Consider the following 20,317-nt stretch of genomic DNA (forward strand, 5'->3'; position numbering starts at 1 on the left):
TGCGTGAAGCTTGGCTGGCGAAACTTAGAACCGGCAGGCAGCCATCGGCTATAGCTCGGGTATGCAGCAAGCACAGACGCGAGGAACATTTGTGCTACGGCGCCGGGACTGCGCGATGTTCGGTGAGTAGCAGAAAACGCGCACTGAGACGCTCGCCCGCTCCCGCTGCCCGGCGAATGTCATGACGATTTGGCCTATGAACTTGTTGATGCTAGATACTGGCAAGTTCACTGGAACGGAAAGGGAGGGGTAAGACGCACTTTAAAAGAAAGGTATGGCATATGGTCATGTTTGTGTTATGAATTAATGCACTGGATACGAAAAAGAAGCAGAGGGAAATCGCACGCTGAGAAGACCGATAAACGTACAGTGCGACGCAACTTGAGAACTAATATTGAAATGTCCAAGAATTTAGAAGACAAAAAATATTGTATCATCGCGACGGCACATCACAGTCGCCGTAGGCGTCGAAATCTCTATAACGAAATTATTTTTGAGCAGTTCTGATACGTACACGCAACAATAGTTGCTAGTGTGCTGTCAAATGCTCATATGCTGCGGCCTAAAGCTCACGGCACGGTGGGAAAACGCGCTCGCAGTGAAAGCCAAACATAGTGCACGGACATGCATGCAAACGCCCACTCGGTCGCTGCAAACCCGTGCGATCGCTGCATTGATGTTTCATTCTGATATGTCCCATTTGGTTATACAGACAGCCCACTATAAGAACATATTTCACATAGTTTACTCTCAGCGTTTGCCTACCTTTCACGCATGAAGCCGCTTCGCGGCTTCATGCGTGGCGACCGCGCTCAGTGGCGTTCACTGTACGTATTCGGAAAAGAGATAGCATCTGTAAACGATTCTATGCTGTCAGTTTGTCCAAGATTATTATATCGACAGTGAAAAACTTGCCTCGTTTTGAGAGTCCAGAACCGCTGCCGCGTGGTGCTTTTATTGAGCGCCGTAAGCGAAACATATGAGGAGCGCGCCGCGTGATCCCTCATACTATATACGCAAGGGAGGCGCTTCCGACAGATGGCGACTCCGTAACTCCTCGCCGCCAATATTAAAAATTATGGGGTTTTACGTGCCAAAACCACTTTCTGATTATGAGGCACGCCGTAGTGGAGGACTCCGGAAATTTTGACCACCTGGGGTTCTTTAATGTGCACCTAAATCTAAGTACACGGGTGTTTTCGCATTTTGCCCCCATCGAAATGCGGCCGCCGTGACCGGGATTCGATACCGCGACCTCGTGCTCAGCAGCCTAACACCATAGCGACTGAGCAACCACGGCGGATACCGCCAATATTGCTGCTACCTCTGTAACTCAAACAAGCTTTGCGCCATTCAAATTCCAACGCTGCGTAGGATCTGCGTGCTTCCCTCTTCTTTTTTTTTTTTCTTTTTTTTTCTTTTTTTTTTTTTTTTTTTTTTTTTTTACATAGCCGTGTACCGATTGGCCTAACAGCAAACCATACGTGTAACTGGGCTTATTGCTTAAAAGCAAACAGCCCTTCGCCAGTGGTGCTCGGAGTTTCACCGCCGAAACACAGGCGCCGGTGCAAAGGGCGCGTGCTCTCGCGCAAGTGAACACGTTTGTTGCCAAACGAGCCCCGTGCGCCGTTTTGGGGGCGTTATCGCTCCTTGACGCCGCACGCCACCTACCAGGCGAGTCGCACACGTTCCGTATGCTCTGCGCGCGGCGCGTACATGTTTCAAATGGTCGCGACAGACCATTCCGGCTAATGTATCAAGTATGTCGGAAATGAAATGCCTTCATAGTTAATACAACTGTAAGACACATGTGCTGCATCAGTAAACATTATTTAACAATACCGACTGCGGAAAACAATTTTTTTTATAGATTCATCGAGGTTATGCCGGGAAGTCCGGCTCCCTGAGCGACAGCGTGCTCTGGTACTTTATATCCGCTGTGCAAGGGATAAAATCCATCGTATTTTTGCTTCGATTTCATGTTCGATCGTGCACAGTCGAGGATGTGAAATGAATGAAAAACTATTCAAAAAAAGAAATTTTAGTTTACCGATAGCGGCTACGTATTCGATTCGAGTATCGAATCGAACAGGGGAGCATCCGATTCGTTGTTCGAAAGTTCCGAGTATTCGCACACCCCTACAAAACTGCATCGTGTACACCAAACATGTTTGTTTGCCGGCATCATGACTGGATAATAGCGAAAACAGCGTGTTCTAAGTGCAAGCAAAACACACGCCGGCAAATGTAGCGTCTCTTTCTTTGTGTTAGCATCACCTTGTTCCCTGTGCCAATGACCTGCAATGTTACACGCTGAATGTGACAGGCACCGTGTACAATTTCTCCAACGCTTATATGCTGTCCATGAAGACTGACGAAAAAAAAATTAGAAAAGCTCCCACAAAGTTGCGACGGCATAATCGACGTCATTATCGCGAAAGAGGTAATAAATTGTAAAAACGCTTACATGACTGGCGCCTATCAATGGACATGGTTGAGCCGGGCAGCTCTTATCTTACAGTATTGTCACGATAATGGGACAACTTCTGCATTTGGTAGCTTCACGGTGGTTTTGTTAAGTGGTTTGCTGCACCCGTAGCCGGCAACAGCGCGGAGAAGCGCCTTTCTCGGCTGCGCACTCGGCCTTTCGCTTCCAGGCGCCAAGCTACACTCCGTTCCATACGTAGCATTCAACGCTGTGGAAGCTACGCAAGAAGTTCGGTCAAGAAACGTTTTACTCCACGCGTTCCGCCCACGCTTCGCTGCGCGCCAACAGCGTTCGCTCCGCGAGCATCCACGGGAGGCTCCTCGCAACGGGTTGCAAATAAAAAAAACAACAACAAAAGTAAACTGATCTAGAACAACGCATTAGCAGCCGTATACCACAGTGTTTGTTTCTAAGGATTAAAACTTGCTTCATTCAATAGAGCGCCTACATTAAAAAAAAAAAACAGTTGCGAACAATTACGGCCAAAAAACACCGAACTATGGGGAACCAGCGCTGAATAGGCGGCGCGTCGAAAAGAGTGCGTTGCACGCCGCCCTGGCGCCGAAACGCGGCATATTCCAGCCACTCGACCAGACGACACACACGTGCGCGGCCGTATTATAGTTCGTATGTTTCCGTTTTCGCGCCGCTTCAAGTGGACAGTTTTCGTAAAGAAGCTAGCGCCATCAAGTGAAGAAATGACGAAAGAAGCTTTTTTAAGCTTTATATATTTTTCTCAGTGTGTCGCGGCGAGCACGTGTGTTTTAGTGTTCCTGTATATGCTCCCGCAGGTGCGGGAGCATATACAGGAACACTAGCGGACGATATTGAGACGCACCCTCTGTTGTGCAAGATCGTCTCGGGCCGTCTGAAGGTTTAGATGCTGTGGTGGAGCACTGGAGCACTCGGGGAAAAACAGCTCTCCTCATTTTCTCTCGCTGCCCTCTCTCCCTATGGCATGTTTTTGAGCCCTTCAGTGATAAAACCAACATAAATGACTATGAAGGCATACCGTGCACGGCCCGCAATACCACAGGTGGTGCGGTTTTAAAGCTAATAAAAAAAAACAGAAATTAATAGGAGTATAACGCCCAAGATGGAATTTATTCAAAAGCCAATTATAAAAAATAAATGATAATGAAATGGATAGGGCCGATTGGCAAGAAAGGTGCATGGCAGTCGCCTTTCACGTCGGTACTCCCGCCGGTGGAGACTAGTGCCCCTGGAGACAACACAAATGTGCCGAATTAGCCTGTATATTTATAGCCGCCTATAGTACAGCCACAGAACACCTATACATGTGCCATTTAAGCAGCAACCGCTCCTCACTGCAGCAAATATGGACCTGCATGCAAGCGCATCATTCGTTATTAAAACAAGGAGGAATTAGAACATAGAAATTGATCATATAAGAAGGGAAATAAGACGGAGCACGATGACAGAGCGTGAAGACAAATGTAAAGCAACAGCAAAGGGGGAAAAAAAAGAACTCGGCACAGGTCGCACTAACTACAAAAGAAAAGCACACTAAACATACGAAGAAAACAAAAAAAGTCGGAGGTCTAGTCATGGATTCGCGAAAGCTTAGGCATATTTGCATGTTGCCAATTTATAGTAGTGCAGTTTCCACTGAACAACTCGGTGCCATAACAACGTAAATTTGGCGGCCCGCCGGCATTGAAGCGCAAGGCCAACGCCGCAGACAGCAAGGAGATAACGCAAGCTGCTCGCGGGGCTGGACCGGTGGCGAGCTCGGAGACGTGATGAAAGGCGGGAGGCGGCGACATCGACGACACAGACGCTCGTTTTCCAGCCAGTTTCGGTTTCAAGGAGCCTGCCAAGGGGAACTAATTACATGTTCGCGTAGCTCCCACTTGAAATCCGCTATTCAAAATTTGATCGTTGGGATAGGTAGTGTCAAGGGCGGGCCCAAAAGTACTCATTTGCTGTAGTCATCTATTGTTGATAATTAAAAAGTTAATCACCGTAACTTCGCTAATTAGACACGTAATTGCGGGAATTGCTCTGTATCTAGAGACCGCCTATCCGTACACTCAAATGGTAGACATAAGGTTACCGTGATTTATATACTTCCCTAATTTTAAAAATTTGGTGCAGCTAAAGAAGAAAGCACCCCCTATACACTCAGGTGTCACCCTGTCTAATGATTTGTCCTGGGTAGCTCGCATTACTAATGTAATTTCGTCTGCTAATAAGACGCTTGGATGCTTGCGTCATCATCTCCGCCATGCCTCTCGACACGTACAATTACTAGCATACAAAACTATTGTCATATCGAAGTTAGAATACGCATCACCCATTTGGAAACCACATCACGCCTACCTTACTAATGCACTTGAATCACTCCAAAACATAGCAGCCCAATTTATTCATATTCATACGACATCAGTGCATCATCCTTGAAAACGTTTACGAAAATTGCTCAAGTAGGAAGGGGTTGATAAGAAACCTGCACTAAGGCATTCTGTACGTGGCTCCTTCCTTCAGGATATTCGAATAGTGCACAACGGAGGCCATCACAGGAGATGAGTGTCGTTTCTCCAGACCAAACATAAAATCAACCCGCAGTGTTTTGTTCTTGCATCTGCAAACGTAAGCTTCCCAAGCTTAATACATGACAATCCGCGCGGGACCTTGTTACATGGTTTTGTTACAGTTTCTGGTGTGGAGTCGAGACAACATTTAAGGTCTGGACTCCCCACTAAAGTAGACGGTAGGTAATAAAGGAGCTTAGGTCATGTTTTGCATAGTTGTTACTATACCCATAGAATAAAGAAGCAACTTTGCTATACATATAGGGCACAGGCACTACATCATCCTTCATATATATCTGTGAAATGAAACACAACTGCACTGAATTTCGGCATGGGCAAAGTGACTAGATTCGAGTTTTTGCCTGAAGCTTTACAGCGGTTAACACCAGCACTGCCGAATTGGCCATCCACCTTCCCGGTCTACATTTTATAAACTTGAGCTCCCCACACATGCATATTTCCAAAATTAAAATTCGTTTTAGTGTCCCTCTAAACCAAACTCGCCCTACACAAGAACACCAAACGTTCCACACAAGCAGTGGCATAGCAACTAAGTATACTTCAGGAGGGGGGTGGAGCTCCCGTCCCTCTCTCGATATATATACATATATATATATCTGCCTATGACGCACATATCTCTCACTGACGCGTTCTTCAAACGATATTTTAATGCAGTTATAATCCGAAAAATTTTTTATATATGTATGCATATTATTAAGTGAATATTTCACTGGGTGATCTAGTTATTTTAAAAGAAAGTATACAAAAGGAACGCACTAATGTGCGAAACGGGTAAATTCTTCCGACGCTTCGGCTAGGGTCCGGCCTTCGTCAAAGAAATCTCTCTAGGCCCGCTTGGGCCTAAATAAATAGATAGAGCTTAGAGAGAAAGTCTGCTCGCAATGCTATCGTCGTTGTCGTCCTATCGTTCAGTCATTCCAGCTTCGTCATCCTACTCTTGTCATACCTCGTCACGAATTCTATGCGAACCCAGTGACCCAAGTTGTCAAATAGTTTGGGCATTAAGTATGTGCTCGTGATGCCTAGTGGTCGTTGCATTATAGATTTCCAGGGGTAGGCAGCACAACCCAGACGAAGGACAAAAGGAAGTGGACGATACGAGCGCAGACTAAGAACTGGCTTATTTTTTCCAAACAAGTGATTAAATATACAGAGAATGGGATCATGTCAAGTGACGCGTACAAGCGGTGAAAGGGTGTCAGCCTATCTTGCCATGGCTGACACATGCGCCTGAGTTGACATGCATGAAGTAAGCTTCTACGATCTCGCGATTGATTTGAGTTCCATGTTTATACAATCTTCTTTTTTTTTTAAAGAAAGGTTTGCATGGGCAATTTCGACAATGCGCGGCCAGATTCGAGCCTGTTGAATTCCTGATATCACCTTGGTGCTCCCCAAGGCAGACGAAGGCTGCGTCCCGTCTGCCCAAAGTACTTTTTGCCGCACGAGAGTGGATTAATTTAACGTACACCACTCCCACCACGCATTCCACGAGCTGCCCGTGTGTTTGATGCGGCAAATGGCCTTAGACGTTTGCTTAGGTCTATTGATGCGGTTGCAAATCTTGTTTAACAAGCTTTGAGCTGAAAAGACGACTTCAACATGTCTCACGGTTGACTCTTTTAAACCGTGCCCCATCTGATGTACATAAGAGATGACAGCAAGCTTTTTTTATTGTTTCAATCTGTTTCTGGGATGACTCCCTACCCACTTTTTTTTTCTTCACTAGCCCTTTAAAAATTGATACGACAATGTATTTTGGAAAGCCGGCCTTCTCGACGGTTAAGCTGTTGCGAAAAGCTGAAATGGACGAGGTGGTGGCATGACCTTGTAAGTGCGGAACCTAAACATGTTATAGCAATTCTTTTCCCTAGTTTTGAGTGTGTCGAAGCGTACTTTCAAGATTGGCTTGCTTGACCTGGGGTTATGTTGCCAACAAATATGTTGTGCTGTTAATTTTAACTGCAAATTCAAAAATTGAATTTCATTATTAGTCGGCAGCTCATGAGCAAATCCGAGACCCATTCCTTCTTTATCAAAGGCTGCGAGATTAACGCCAATATCTCTGGAATTTGTTTGCGAGCAGATAACTATCAAGTAGTTATCAACAAACCTAAAGCACTTCATCAGTGTTGCCGCCAAAACACTCTCGAGCACCCAGTCAACACTGACAAGAAAGATCTCGCCAAGAATTGGTGCGACCCGAGAGCTCCCCCAATGCAGACCCCCTGCTTCTGAATCACAACTTCATTATCCCAGTTCACGAACGTGGAATTTAAATAAAAAGCCGAGAGTTCAAGAAATGACTGAACCAGGACGCCACTCTCATTGCTAAACTTTAACTCGTTATCTATAACACAATCTTTGATTGTCTTCATCAGCCGATTGCTAGGAAGGGAATAATATAAATCTGTGACATCAACAGTGAAGGCTGTGCTTGCTGGATACACCCCTTCTTGTAAACAACCTAACGACGTCTTCAGAGTTTATTTTTTACTTTGAATGCCTCTTCTACCCGGACCCCTGTTAAGATCTTCTGAAGACAACCAGAAACTGCTTGTTGCCAAATGTTTCTCTCAGACACAATTGCGCGCAAAGGTTGCTCAGGTTTATGGGTTTTTATCGTCTGGGTTACGCTGCCCACCCGTAGGAATATGTTCAGTCACCACTCACCCAGCTTGCTGTGTTAATTCGTTGCATTATAACCACTGCAGCTTCACAAGCCAATCCTCGTCATGCCGTTGTAACACCATTGTGGTCATACTGCAATTATGCATTCGCTGCCAAACCAGTCGTGAAGCCATCGAGGTAGTTCCGTCGTTGTCATTACAGCTTCACCATTCCACTCTCGTTATGCCATCGGTGTTAAGCAGTCTTTAAGATACAGTCGTCACGCCATTGTCATCATACACTCGTCGTCGCATCGTTGTCCTGCCATCGTCGTCGTCACACATTCATTGGCATACCATCGTGGCTATTAATCTTCGTCATCCAACCCTTGTCATGCCGTTATCGCTACACCATCATTATTGTACCATCTCCGCCATGTGGTCGTCTTAAATATGTTGTTTTACTATCGTCATACCCCCTTCGTCGTTCCGCTGACGTGATTCATTGATCATTCTGTTGTCATTCAATTGATCACGTCATTATAATTGCTTCGTCGTCATGCATGCGGTCATATCGTCAACGTAGTGCCATCGTTGTCACTTCAGCTCCGTCGTACTGTCACCCTCAGGCCATGCGTCGTCGTCCCAGTCCTCCTGTCGCCGTCGTTATACCAGAATTTCACATTCCTCATCTTACTGTCATGTGTCGCCTTCATTTCATCGCCATCATACAGTCGCTGCCACGCCATAGTGCTCAAGGGCGACCTTTTCAAGCCAGTGCCATACAATGCGAGCCGACACACGAGCTGGTGTATGTCACATACAGCCAATGAAACGGCAATATCACAATGCCTACTACAGACTGAAATTCAGCATTTGGTGTGTCACTACAATGCTTGAATGCTAATCACACTGCTGTCGACAGTCATCGCGAGATGGATTCTGCGATAATGTTTTCAGCGATGGAAGTGGCCAAGGAAGTTTTGAAGCAGCCCTGGGGGCAGCAAATTTGTCACTTTAGAGCAGGTTTGGAGCAGGAATTTTGTTTTGTAGTAGTAAATATACGTTTTGGAGCAGCTTAGCAATGGTAGTCAAATACTGGCATATAAAGAAAAGGTATTTCTTATTTCTCTTTGGAGAACACTATTAGATTACGGCAGATCAGTCGTGCGGAAGCACGCAAGTCGAGCAAAACTCATGGCAAGGAAAAATTGGTAGTCCACCCAATTGTAGCATGAAGCTACGATAGAATACAGGTTTATCAAAACCCACCATTAAATTACACACAGGATGTGCCGACTAAATGTGGTCAAGAAAGAAAAATATAACGGGGTTTTTCGTGAACAGCGCCCACTCTATGTTAGGCATTTAATGCACTTTTTTTCGTTCTTTTTTTTTGTGCAAGTGTAACTGTTCAGCTCTTTGAATTGGCGGTGTCTGTCTAAAGTCGTGAAGCAAGCAAACGAGGAAGGCGCCTGGAGGTGAAGGAAATCACGGGCCGGGGAAAGTACGAAAGAGAGCGACCGTGCTTAAATCACTGGAGCATTAAAGCGTGCTAAAGTGACTGTATTTTAGGGAGCATATACAGTAACTCTAGAGGATGGATGGATGGATGCTACGAGTGTCCCCTTTGGAACGGGGCGGTGGGTTGCACCACCGAGCTCTAATTATATTGCCTATGTCCTACCAATGTCAAAATACAAAAGAGCACGGATGGATGTTACGAGCGTCCCATATGGAATGGAGCGGTGGGTAGAGACACCAAGCTCTTGCTATTATACTGCTTAATGTCCTACCTAGGTTAAAGGAGAAAAAAAAAGGTAAAAGAAAAAGAACCCACGATGAATTCCCATAACCAAATTTTCTGAACCCCTATTGAGAACTTTTGTTTTCGTATGTCTGCGTTTTTTGTTGTTTCCCTACTTCCCCCAATCTTCTAATCGCCTCTCACTAATGTCTATTGCAGACATGTTCACTTTCCCCCTGCTCTCGCTGAACCAAAGGGCTTCAAGGAGGCCAGTGGTGCCTAAATTGACGGCTGGGCAGATATCTTCACCTTCTAATAAAACATGTTCCATCGTTTCCCCAACTTTACTGCAGCAAGCACATGCTTCTGCCTTCTTATATCTCACTTTATACTTGCGTATTCTAAGGCATCAACCTTCAGTTAAGATAGCGGAATACAGCAGAAGAAATGTGAAGTGGCGTAATGGTCATTGCATGTTTGCCAGTATTTCACATCAGTTGCCAAGAAAAAGCTCAAAGCTATTTTTGAAAACAATAAATAGATACAAATGTTCCCTGGCTTTCCAGTCTACGTTATCGACCAATATTTTGAGTAAGCTCAATTATTGAGGCTTATTCACGGTTCAGGGCACAAAGTCGCGTGCTAAAACGTATACCGAAACTGCTACACGCTGAGCAGAATACGATCTTATTCATTCAGTGTGACTTTCCTTCACGAAAGCCCCATGAAATGAGTGCCAGTTCAACTCACCTTTAGCTGGTCTGGGCACACGCACAACACTTTATAGTACATTCGTAATGCTTTGTATAGCACGAAACAGTTTTCATTTTCATGTGGCCTAGTTACAATTGTGCCGACAAACACACCCACACTCCTAACATGCAGACACTGAAACGGATTGCTTGGGCACATCCTGCTAAATTTGGCAACTTCATTCGAAATCAGTGTTTTGGTGCAGCTCGATGGCATGGCGCAAGATGGCGCATCGATTCTGGGTGCTATCACAAAACCAAACTTTGCCTCATTTTTTTTTATTTATTTATTTGCCAGTGTGCTGCTGACAGTACCAGCTTTCAAAAGCGGGGAGGCAGATGACCTACTTTGCCTCCCTAGTTCTGACAGTGGGCAGAAGGTAGGGATACCTATGCCTATCCACCCTTAACGCCATGAAAAACTGCAGACACACATGTACAGTCAACCTCCGTTAATTCGGCCCTCACGGGACTGACGAAATTGATCTAATTACATGGCAGGTCAAATTAAACAAAATGCAGAAAAAAGGCCAAAACACACCAGATTTATTTGGCAGTACTTGCGCAATTCTAACACTCCTCCAAAGCAAGTGCACGCCAACTTTGTGTGTGCCCAAAATAGAAAATTAATCTAGAAATGGCATTAAACCTTCTAAACTAAGTACATATCTAATGTGCACCTGATATTTCTTTTTTGCAAGAAAAATGGGCAAGGGTCTGACATGCGTTACACAATGGCTGCCGGTTTCAAGTTAGCTTCGCCGCACAGTTTTTAGTTTTTGAAGTCCACTTCGACGCGATACATCTGTGCAATGCTATAAAGCACATGAACGCTGCAAAGGCGGTTTTGGTTTCGTGTCTGAGTGCACCGCACAGGCAATTTTCGGCCCAATTTTTCCGAAAAAGAAAGGCACGCATTAGAATCGGCTAAATGTCCTAATCAGATATTGTGGGCTGCGGCAATTACTTGAAAATGTTTCTAGCGCAGGTCAAAAACCGGTGTTTTCGACTGGAGATGGCCCATGTTTAACATATTCACTGTCCTCAAGCTCCGCCATGACAGACGCTGCCACTGAAGGGCTCGCTATTCGGGTCGCCACAGGGGTCAGGTGCGAGCATCCCAGCTGGTCAAGTTTGAATTATCTGGGAAGGGCTAATTTCAGGATCAAAATAATGAAAGTATGGGCCCATAGAATTGCATGGGCACCGGCCAAGACCTTCGGTCTAGATCAAATTAACAAAAAAATCTAAAAGCCAGAGTCGAATTTGCGGAAGTCTGCTATATAAGAAATTCCACACAACAATGCCGGAGTTTGGTTCTCCCTTCTCTTTTTCATTTTATTATCACACTAAAAAAAAAAACTGCAGAGGAAAACCAATGAATAAAGAACATTACATTCGGCAGGGGAAGAAGTCCATTGTGTGGTGTGGGGCGTGTGACAAAGCAGTCCCTGGGATGGGCACAGGAAGGGGAGTGATGCAACTGTGTGTGTGTGTCTCTCTCGTGTATGTGTGTGTGCAACAAACAGGAACTTTCATCAACTCTACACAAAACAATTTAAAACAAAAGGAGGGCTTGCGGCAGTCTTGGTCGCAACGTGTGCTTCTGTCACGACTGTACGAAGCGGGCACTATCTTAACGACCCAGCAGTTGTGGACAGGCTCTTCTGTTCACCCTCTTTACACATCCAAATAATGAGACTGACAAGGGGGGGAAAAGAAAGGAACAGCGACCACGGAGACGCCATTACTTCTTTATGTACATCCGGCAGCTCCAATGCACTCATCCGTCTTCCTTCGGAGGAGTGAACCAGCCTGAAAGCACAGACAGAAAGAACAGGGACCTTTGGCAAGAGTAGGATGTCATTTTGTAGTAGACAAATCGAACACAACAGGACAGTAACAACCACTGTTAACAAATCTGTCTGTGCAAGCAACGCGAGGGTGATCCCAGAAGAGATCAAACATGCATCTCCACTTTATATTTTTTTTGTCCGTTTTTTTTATGTCAGGTAGGAATATTCAAACTACACGGAACCCAAAATTTTATTCCAGAAAAGTGTTCCCAGCAAGCCAAAAAATATTTGAAGGTGGTGGAACAAGCATCCTCCTACTGCTTAACACAATATTTTCCAATTTCACAGCAGAGTTAAATACAAACTAAAAACATTGTGTCGAAAAACATTTCTGCCATTTTAATATGCTTCACAGTAAATTGGTTTCATACAATTTTTTACTGTCCACAGATGAAAGAAAGTCCAAACATGGCCTAAATCGAAAAAATTTTGTAACTTTCATGTGTCTTGGGGCATTTTCCATTTCACACAGATACTTGAAAAAAGTGCCAAACATAGAATGTCCTCTTTGCAACATTTATGCAAAATATTGTCTTCCTACACGAAACACAAGGGAAGAAAAAAATAGTTAAATAAACAGGTTTTTATGTTACAGTAAAACCTCACTGAACCACACCCTCTTGAACAGTAGTTTCGTTTTAAAAGCAGTAAATTCAAATCTCCGACTAGACAACCATCGAACATAATGCATTTTGTATCAGCATAACCCGTACCAACTTACTGCATACGTTTCGGTTAACACACAGTGGATCCACTCTTCGTCGCGCAATCGCCGCGGTACGTCGTCCTATAGAGTTACTATACTGACTATGTGTCGTCCCCATCGGGCGGCCCAGCAGAACAAGCCTCAGAGATCAGAACGGCCTCGAAGCATCCTGTTCTCTATGTGCACTGTGCATTTGCGCATGTTTGCACGTGGCTTACTATCATTCCAGCGCCGTGCCAGAGAGCGTTGTGGCGTCGTGCAAGCTACGACTCACGTCTTGCCAAAGCAAAAAAACATAGGGTGCTGAGCACAGAAGAAAAATTGGACATCATTTGTGCTATCGAACGTGGCACGAAGTCGGCGCTGGCACGCGATGTGACACTAAGCTCAGCGTTACTGCTGCTGCGACTGCAAAAATATGTCTGCTACGAGGTTCGAGTGTTTGCCATCGTTGCCTCTGTTGCTGCCTTGTCGCCTAACGACAGTGATGAGGATGACACAGAAAGCGACAGCACGGGCGATTCAGGCCCGACAGTGGCAGAAACTGTACATTACGTCAGCTTCATGAATGCAATAGTCGCGACGAGAACAGCACCCCCCGACTTTGGTAGTGCTACCACGCCCGTGCATGAATAATATGCAATGCCAATGAGGAACTTGCCATGCGAGTGTTTGCCGAGAAGAGGAGTCTGGCTGAAAAGCTGGCTTGCAGCTTCAGCAAGTTTGAGGCCATTGTCACTGCTAGGCCGCCACGGCATCAAACAAAAATAACACTTGTCGCGCGAAGTGAATAAATATTGCCATGTGTTTGTCCTTTCATTGCACTCTCTCCAAGTTCCGTTTTTGACAGGTAAGTGGGCGATCTCATGCTATTTCGGTTAAGCAGTACTACCGTTTAATACTACTTTTTCCAAGCTCCAGCCAACTACGGTTTAATAACAATTTACTGTATTGTTAGATTTTATTTGTGTCTAGCTGTGCGGGAGTGGCAGGCTGCCGCCCTCTAAAAGTGCTAATGCGTACCGAGTTTGCAGCCTAAAACCTCTGTGGGCATTGCACTTATGCCTCCATTATTCGCTTGTCAACTGCATGCAAGACACCACGAGTGCATGTTGTGGCTGACTGCAAAAACCCGCCTGGTGTACACAGTAAATCACCTGTAAGCGGCATCAAGGCAGGCTAATCCGTAAGCAATGATGCGCTTCCATAATCATCAGGCGCACCATTATGGAGGTGCTACTTTACTGCCTGCTCCCCATCTCCACCGTGCAATGGATACTGGAACTTTCTTCGGCACCACCACGTGCAACTCACACTGCCTTTCTAAAAACTTATCCGAGCCATTTTCCGAGTCATTCATTTCGTTTCCCGTTACCACATTTTCCGCGTCGCTCCAAAGGTAACATCATCTTGTCTTACCTCAACCTTCAGCTCTCCATTTCAGCTGTCCGAAAAAGTGCAGTGCGGCATGACTGAGCCAAAGGCTGCCGAAGTTTCCCAATTTATAATCTTCTGTCAGCACCTTGCTGTTGCGCTTTCTCATACTGCAGAGGTCACTGGTGGCGCAAGATGGACACTGTCCTTCGATAATGAGCATGACCCACACGTCTTCACAGTCTAAAACCTTTACCACATCTAAAACCTTTAGATGGCTTTGTTCACGAAACATGAAACTGTGAGGCATTCTGGATGCTCAGCAGCGCAGAGGAAGCGACAGAAAGAGTGCAGTGCTGTTCAGTATAACATTTTGACTTGGTCTAGCTGTTCACTACGCGCAATGCACGTGGCTCATAGTTCAGTCCGAGTATTCTGTGCTGATTATTTGTGCGTTCACAAGAAGATTGCCAAGAAAAAAATTGGCTGAAGGCTTAGCTTGGTTAAGCCTGGAAGATTGCGAAAGCAATACCCTTGGCTGCACCTTGGTTCGGCTGATGGTGTGGACATGGTTGCCCTTTGTTAAACTTATGGCTATACATCATCCGACATAGCGCAAGGCAGCGCGCCGACCACTGCGAGGAACCGAGCTGTAGCCCCATTTATCCTCCTAGCGCGACGTCACACCAGCGAGCGCCCTCTCTCGGTAGCGCCGCAGCAGCGGCGCGCAAGGCTTCGCCTCCACCATTGATGCCGCGAGCTGGGGCCCCGTCTCTCAGTCTGGCATGACGTCACACAGTCACGTGACGCGCAGCTGTGTAAGGAGGCGCCACGACCACCGATGGGCCGAAAGTGCGAGCAGTATTGCTTTCGCAATAAAAAAAATTCATTGTGTAAGTGATTTGGATGTTTCCTCGCGGAAGCTACTGCCAGAGGCTGAGGATATTCGTGACATCGACAAGGTCTGCCAGCCCTGCTTTACGTGCCTCAAGGAAATCCTGTCTTCATATATGTGACACATGCGATGAAACAGGCAAGGCATTCCTTCAGGAAGAAGCGATTGACGACTTTAACAGGTGCATCCATCCTCCTTCTGATGTTTCATCATTGAAGCCACCATCTCCCATTCACAAACGCAGCAGACGGCCTTGCGGAAAGAAAAAAACGGGCCGAGACTGAAAGCGCCATAGTGACGAAGATACGTTCAACTTTAAGCGCTGTATACGGAAGCATCAGTACAGCTGAACAGTCTGTGACAATGTCGTGCATGCGCTGGCTGGTTAAAAGCAAGTGTACGAGGCTTCAAGGTCTTATCGAGAGCTTCTCCATCTCTTAACCATCGTGCCAACAAAAGTTGAAAACAGATTTATTCAAGAGGCAACCCCAGCTGTCGTAACGTACATGCTCAGAAAGGCCCAAAATTGGCACGAGGAGCATGGGATGCGGTCAGATTTTTATCCGTACAAGAGGTCAAGATTAAGCCCATTGGATGTACAAGCTGCACTCGACTAGGTCACCAAGGACGAACTTGGGTGCTCTCGGCAGAGCCCGAACAAGAAAGACATTGTGTCAGTCATGGCGAGAGAGTACACCTCAAAGCAGTTTATGGCACATCTTATCCGCGAGAGGAGGAGGAGAGGAAAGAAAGAGAGCAGGCAGGATGTTTACCAGAAATGCATCTGGTTGACTACCCTACTCGAGGGCCAGGAAAGAGGGAATATAAAGAGTACGTCTCAAAGCAGTTAATGGCCCATTTTATCCGCGAGAGGAGGAGGAGGAGGAGGAAAGAAAGAGAGCAGGCAGAGATGTTAACCAGAAATGCATCTGGTTGACTACCCTACTCGAGGGCCAGGAAAGAGGGAATATAAAGAGTACGTCTCAAAGCAGTTAATGGCACATTTTATCCGCGAGAGGAGGAGGAGGAAAGAAAGAGAGCAGGCAGGGATGTTAACCAGGAATGCATCTGGTTGACTACCCTACTCGAGGGCCAGGAAAGAGGGAATATAAAGAGTACGTCTCAAAGCAGTTAATGGCACATTTTATCCACGAGAGGAGAAGGAGGAGGAAAAAAAGAGAGCAGGCAGGGATGTTAACCAGAAATGCATCTGGTTGACTACCCTACTCTGGGGGCCAGGAAAGAGGTAACATAAAGATAGAGAGAAGGGGGGTACCAAGGACACAGTGAGCTCACACACGCACGCAGAGGACCTGAGCGAGTCAAAGGCGTTCACATAGGCCAGTCTATCACGAGACATTCCACATGTTCAAAGCAGCTCACCCGAAAGTACCATCACCCTGTCAAAGTTTTACAGCCTGCGTCCAAAATGGGTGCTGCTAGCCCCACAAGGAGTTTGCATTTGCGTTTATTGCGCTAATGCCAACCTTTGTGTCTCCACGCTTCGGAACGTAAGCGGCATGGAAATCTCGTTGGAAGGCATGAAAGCATTGTGCCTTTGCTGCTCCCCAACCACGCATTATAAGTTAGGTGAATGTGGGTGCTGCCCATGGAGTGAAAGCCTCACTTTGGCCACTCTGGGAATGGTCGACGAGGACGAGGTCACATTTGCTGTTTGGGAAAGGAGTGACTTGATCAAGAAGACGTCACCTCCAACCCTTTTTGTGAAAGAGCTAAGCAAATGGGTGACAAATGGGTTCCTCACAAATACATACGCTGCACTCAAGCCACGGCTATTCATGAGGCAAAGAAGTGCGAGCAGCGTGGAAGCATTGTTCTACATTTTCATCTTGCAGAAAACTGGACTGTCCTCTCAAATGAAACACAATCGTACCATCGGCACAAGAAACAAATCTCCACTTTCACCTGAGTCGCCACGACAAGGAAAGCAGCACACAGCTTTTGCTGTCATAGGCGACGACAAGCATCACGACGCAGCACACGCCTGCCATGCTCTGCATTCAGTCAGCACATCAAGAATGTGGCCCTGCTTCATGCGCCTGCTGCAGCCATCGAGGAGCATCGTCAGAAGTCAGTGAAGTGGAAGTCAGTGCCGTGTGTGCCGCAAATTCAGTCATGGCATGTGTGGATGTGTGCCCGCGATCAGTCAAGCGGACATGCGCTGTTCGTTGCGAGAACTGCCGCCAGCCAGCTAACAGTGATTTAACACTTAGATACTAACTGCAAAGGACGCGCAATAAATTTGTTCGAGCACCACAAATAGTGTCGAGTTTGTTCTCTCTTGTGTCCCAGAAAACAAAGCAGGAAACATTCTCTGTTCTTGCCACAATAAGAAACTCAGGTAAACCTTCCTTCATTTGTGGCAACCATTGCCTTTTCTTTCTTTTTTTTTTACAAGATTAAATGTTAACAAACCGGAACGAGTCATCATGGCACTCAAGCCAGCACGCTCAACATGGGCCACTTTGGCCTGTTATATTTTGTGACTAAAGCAAATTAGGAAACATATCGCACACACATTTAGCCTGACATAGGCGGATTTTCATCCAAGATTTTTTTAAAATTGAAACCGGAGTTTCTTTCTTATATTATTTTTTTTAAATCAGTCTTTTTAAAAAAGCTTGTTTATTTACCTACATTTTTCTTTTGTTTTTCATGTAGGCAGATAATGTTTTGCATAAATGTTGCAAAGAGAACATTCTATGTTTGACACTTTTTCAAGTTTCTGTGTGAAATAGAAAATGCACCAAGAGACATCAAAGTTGCAAAATTTTTCTGATGTCGGCCATGACTGGAATTTGTTTAGATTTCTGTCGTTTGTGAACAGCATTAAGAAAACGCATGGAACTAATTAACTATGAAGTATTAAAATATGCAGAAAGTTTGTTCAACAAAATTTTTTTAGTTTGCATTTGTTTCAGCTGTGAAATCGGAAAATATGGTGATAAGCAACAGGACGACCCTCGCGCCACCACCTTGAAGTGTTTTTTTTTTTTTGGCTAATTGGCAACACATTTCAGGAATAAAATTTTCGGTTCCGTGCAGTTTGAATATTCCACATGACATACAAAAGCCTGACAAAACCAAAATATCAAGCGGACATATACATGCATGTTTAACCTCTTGCGGAATCACGCGCGAGTGAACTCTTTCACAGGCCAGTATGCTCACGCTAGTACAGCAAATAATTCGTTTGCCTCTCACTTTAAAGTGTCTCAGAAACTTGAGATTATGCAACCTCCAGCACCAAAGCACAGGAGGACAGCGCACATGAAGCCAAAGCCTGGTCTTTGCATATTACCTTCAATATAGGGCACGTGAAATCAGCCGGGAGAGAATCGCATGTTTGACCATCTGATCACATTTGACTATGTGTGTCCACCAACTTCCATTTATTGCCTCGGTGCTTCGTTTGTGATGGCAGTGAAATTTAGTTATACAGTATTGAAGTGGCATATAAGCACACTTCATTATATTGGGGTTCGAAATACGTGGTGTTCTAAGAACAGGTTGAGAATTTCGCTATTTGAAGTTTGTTATGTCAAGGTTTAGCTGTATAAGCGTACGAACTGCAGTGGGATTCGCAAGCCATCTGCTGTGGATACAACAGCAAGCTAGGCCTTCTAGGCCTACTAGGCCCCCAGTGATCGTCGACCAATTGGCAGCTGTCAGCAAAGGCGACGCTGCAGACAGAGTACCGTGGTGCAAAGTTTGGTGCAACATGCTTTTATTGACGTTGGTGGTATAAAAAGAAAGCATTATGCCAAGTATTCGAAGCGTGCATGCAGGCTTGCCGTTTGTAGGGGAAGCTTGCACGCTTGTTGTTCATCTGTTCCAAATGTGATCCGAGTTACTGTATACAGCAAGTTGGACTCCCGACACGCTGTATGATTGTGAGCAAATGTGCACCATGCGTCTCCTGGCAGCTGACTGTTGTAATTATTAACTTACTTTAACAAAGAAGCTGTTCGCCTCTAGTTGGACAGGATTTCTCGCAGCGACGTCCTCACACACACACACCAAAAAAAACCTTCGGCAACAGAAGTGAAAAGTGAACATATTCTTTGGTATCACACATACAACATACAGTACAGCATTCATTTCTATAAAGAACAAGCACGAAACAAGCATCCAAACCACATCATTGATGATACGTTTATAGGTACGCATGCGTTTCCGCATACGTTTCCGCTAAAGATTACTGTTGTGCAAAGCTGCCACAAATATGGCACCTTGCAATGTGGGGAGTGACATCACTAAGCTTTCATATATTAAAGAATCATCATAGTAGCTGATTTCATTGTTGTTGCAGCACCGCTATGGGTAGGCAACGCAGAGCTAGGACTACCGAGGAGCAGCGTGAATACAAGGAGCAGCAAAGAGAAAAGAAACTGTAATACAACCAGCTGCGGCATGCTGCTGCCAGTCATGTTGCCATGGAATTCTAGTACAGGGGACGTCCGCACATCCATATTCTCATGTGGCTGAATAATGCGCCGGAGGAAATGAACAATAAAGCATTGCATAGCCCCCTCAAAAGTTGTAGTGGTGGTTTTCAAACAGCTTCACTGGACATCCACTTTCACAGGGCCAAGATGGCAAGTCAATTTTTTCATCTGGGGCTCATCGTAATTTAGAAGGCGTGCTCATATATTCAAGTATGAATATCAACTGTTATGGCAAAACTGCTCCAAAACAAAACAAAATGAATAGGTCAGCACAAGAAAAAAAAAGGAGAGAAATAAATGGGCTCCTGCCATAGCTACAACTGATCGATGCCCTTTCAAAGATTGCAGCACACCTGGCAGCTTAGCGCTGTCTTATGCTAAGGCTGGAGTTTCAAGACCCGAAAAAGACTGGTGTCACGCAGATTGCACCTTCGAACATAAAGTAATGTAACATAGAGTAAAGCAAATATTATCGCTGACAAGAACAGAGAAGTTCTCAGCCATGAAAACCAATTTTAGACAACTGTAGGCAGAGGGATCATTTCTAGCAGATGGCGCATGCCTGACATTGGGCAGCTGTGTTCCAAGGAGGTATGTGCAACAGCCCTAATTTGACAAGTGACTTCTTGCACAGCTGGACAAAAGAGCTAGTTAATTAAATATGAGGCAAATCTTGGGTCACTTGAAGGTACAAAAGCAAAATTTCACCTGGAATGTTTCTCTGCAGGTTCTAGTAACATTCAACACATGCTACACCTAAACATCTGCGTTAGCTGCAGACAATGTTGGGACTTCACTATAACTTAAAGATGGTGCAAAAACTGCTTCCCAAAGTCACGAAAGCT

At 45.4% G+C, this 20,317-nt stretch overlaps 1 protein-coding gene across 1 annotated transcript in view; it reads right to left on the reverse strand.

The window, feature by feature from the left end:
- Positions 1-10,697: 10,697 nt before the first annotated feature.
- Positions 10,698-20,317, reverse strand: part of LOC126542041 (ubiquitin-conjugating enzyme E2 Q2) — a 40,708-nt gene continuing 31,088 nt past the window's right edge. The window contains exon 8 of the mRNA XM_050189013.3: positions 10,698-11,987. Within this exon, the coding sequence (XP_050044970.1) occupies positions 11,956-11,987 (32 nt within the window). The 3' untranslated portion in view covers positions 10,698-11,955. The remainder of the gene's footprint in view (positions 11,988-20,317) is intronic.

This window comes from Dermacentor andersoni, chromosome 2 (genome assembly GCF_023375885.2).
Source record: "Dermacentor andersoni chromosome 2, qqDerAnde1_hic_scaffold, whole genome shotgun sequence".
NCBI lineage: Eukaryota > Metazoa > Arthropoda > Arachnida > Ixodida > Ixodidae > Dermacentor > Dermacentor andersoni.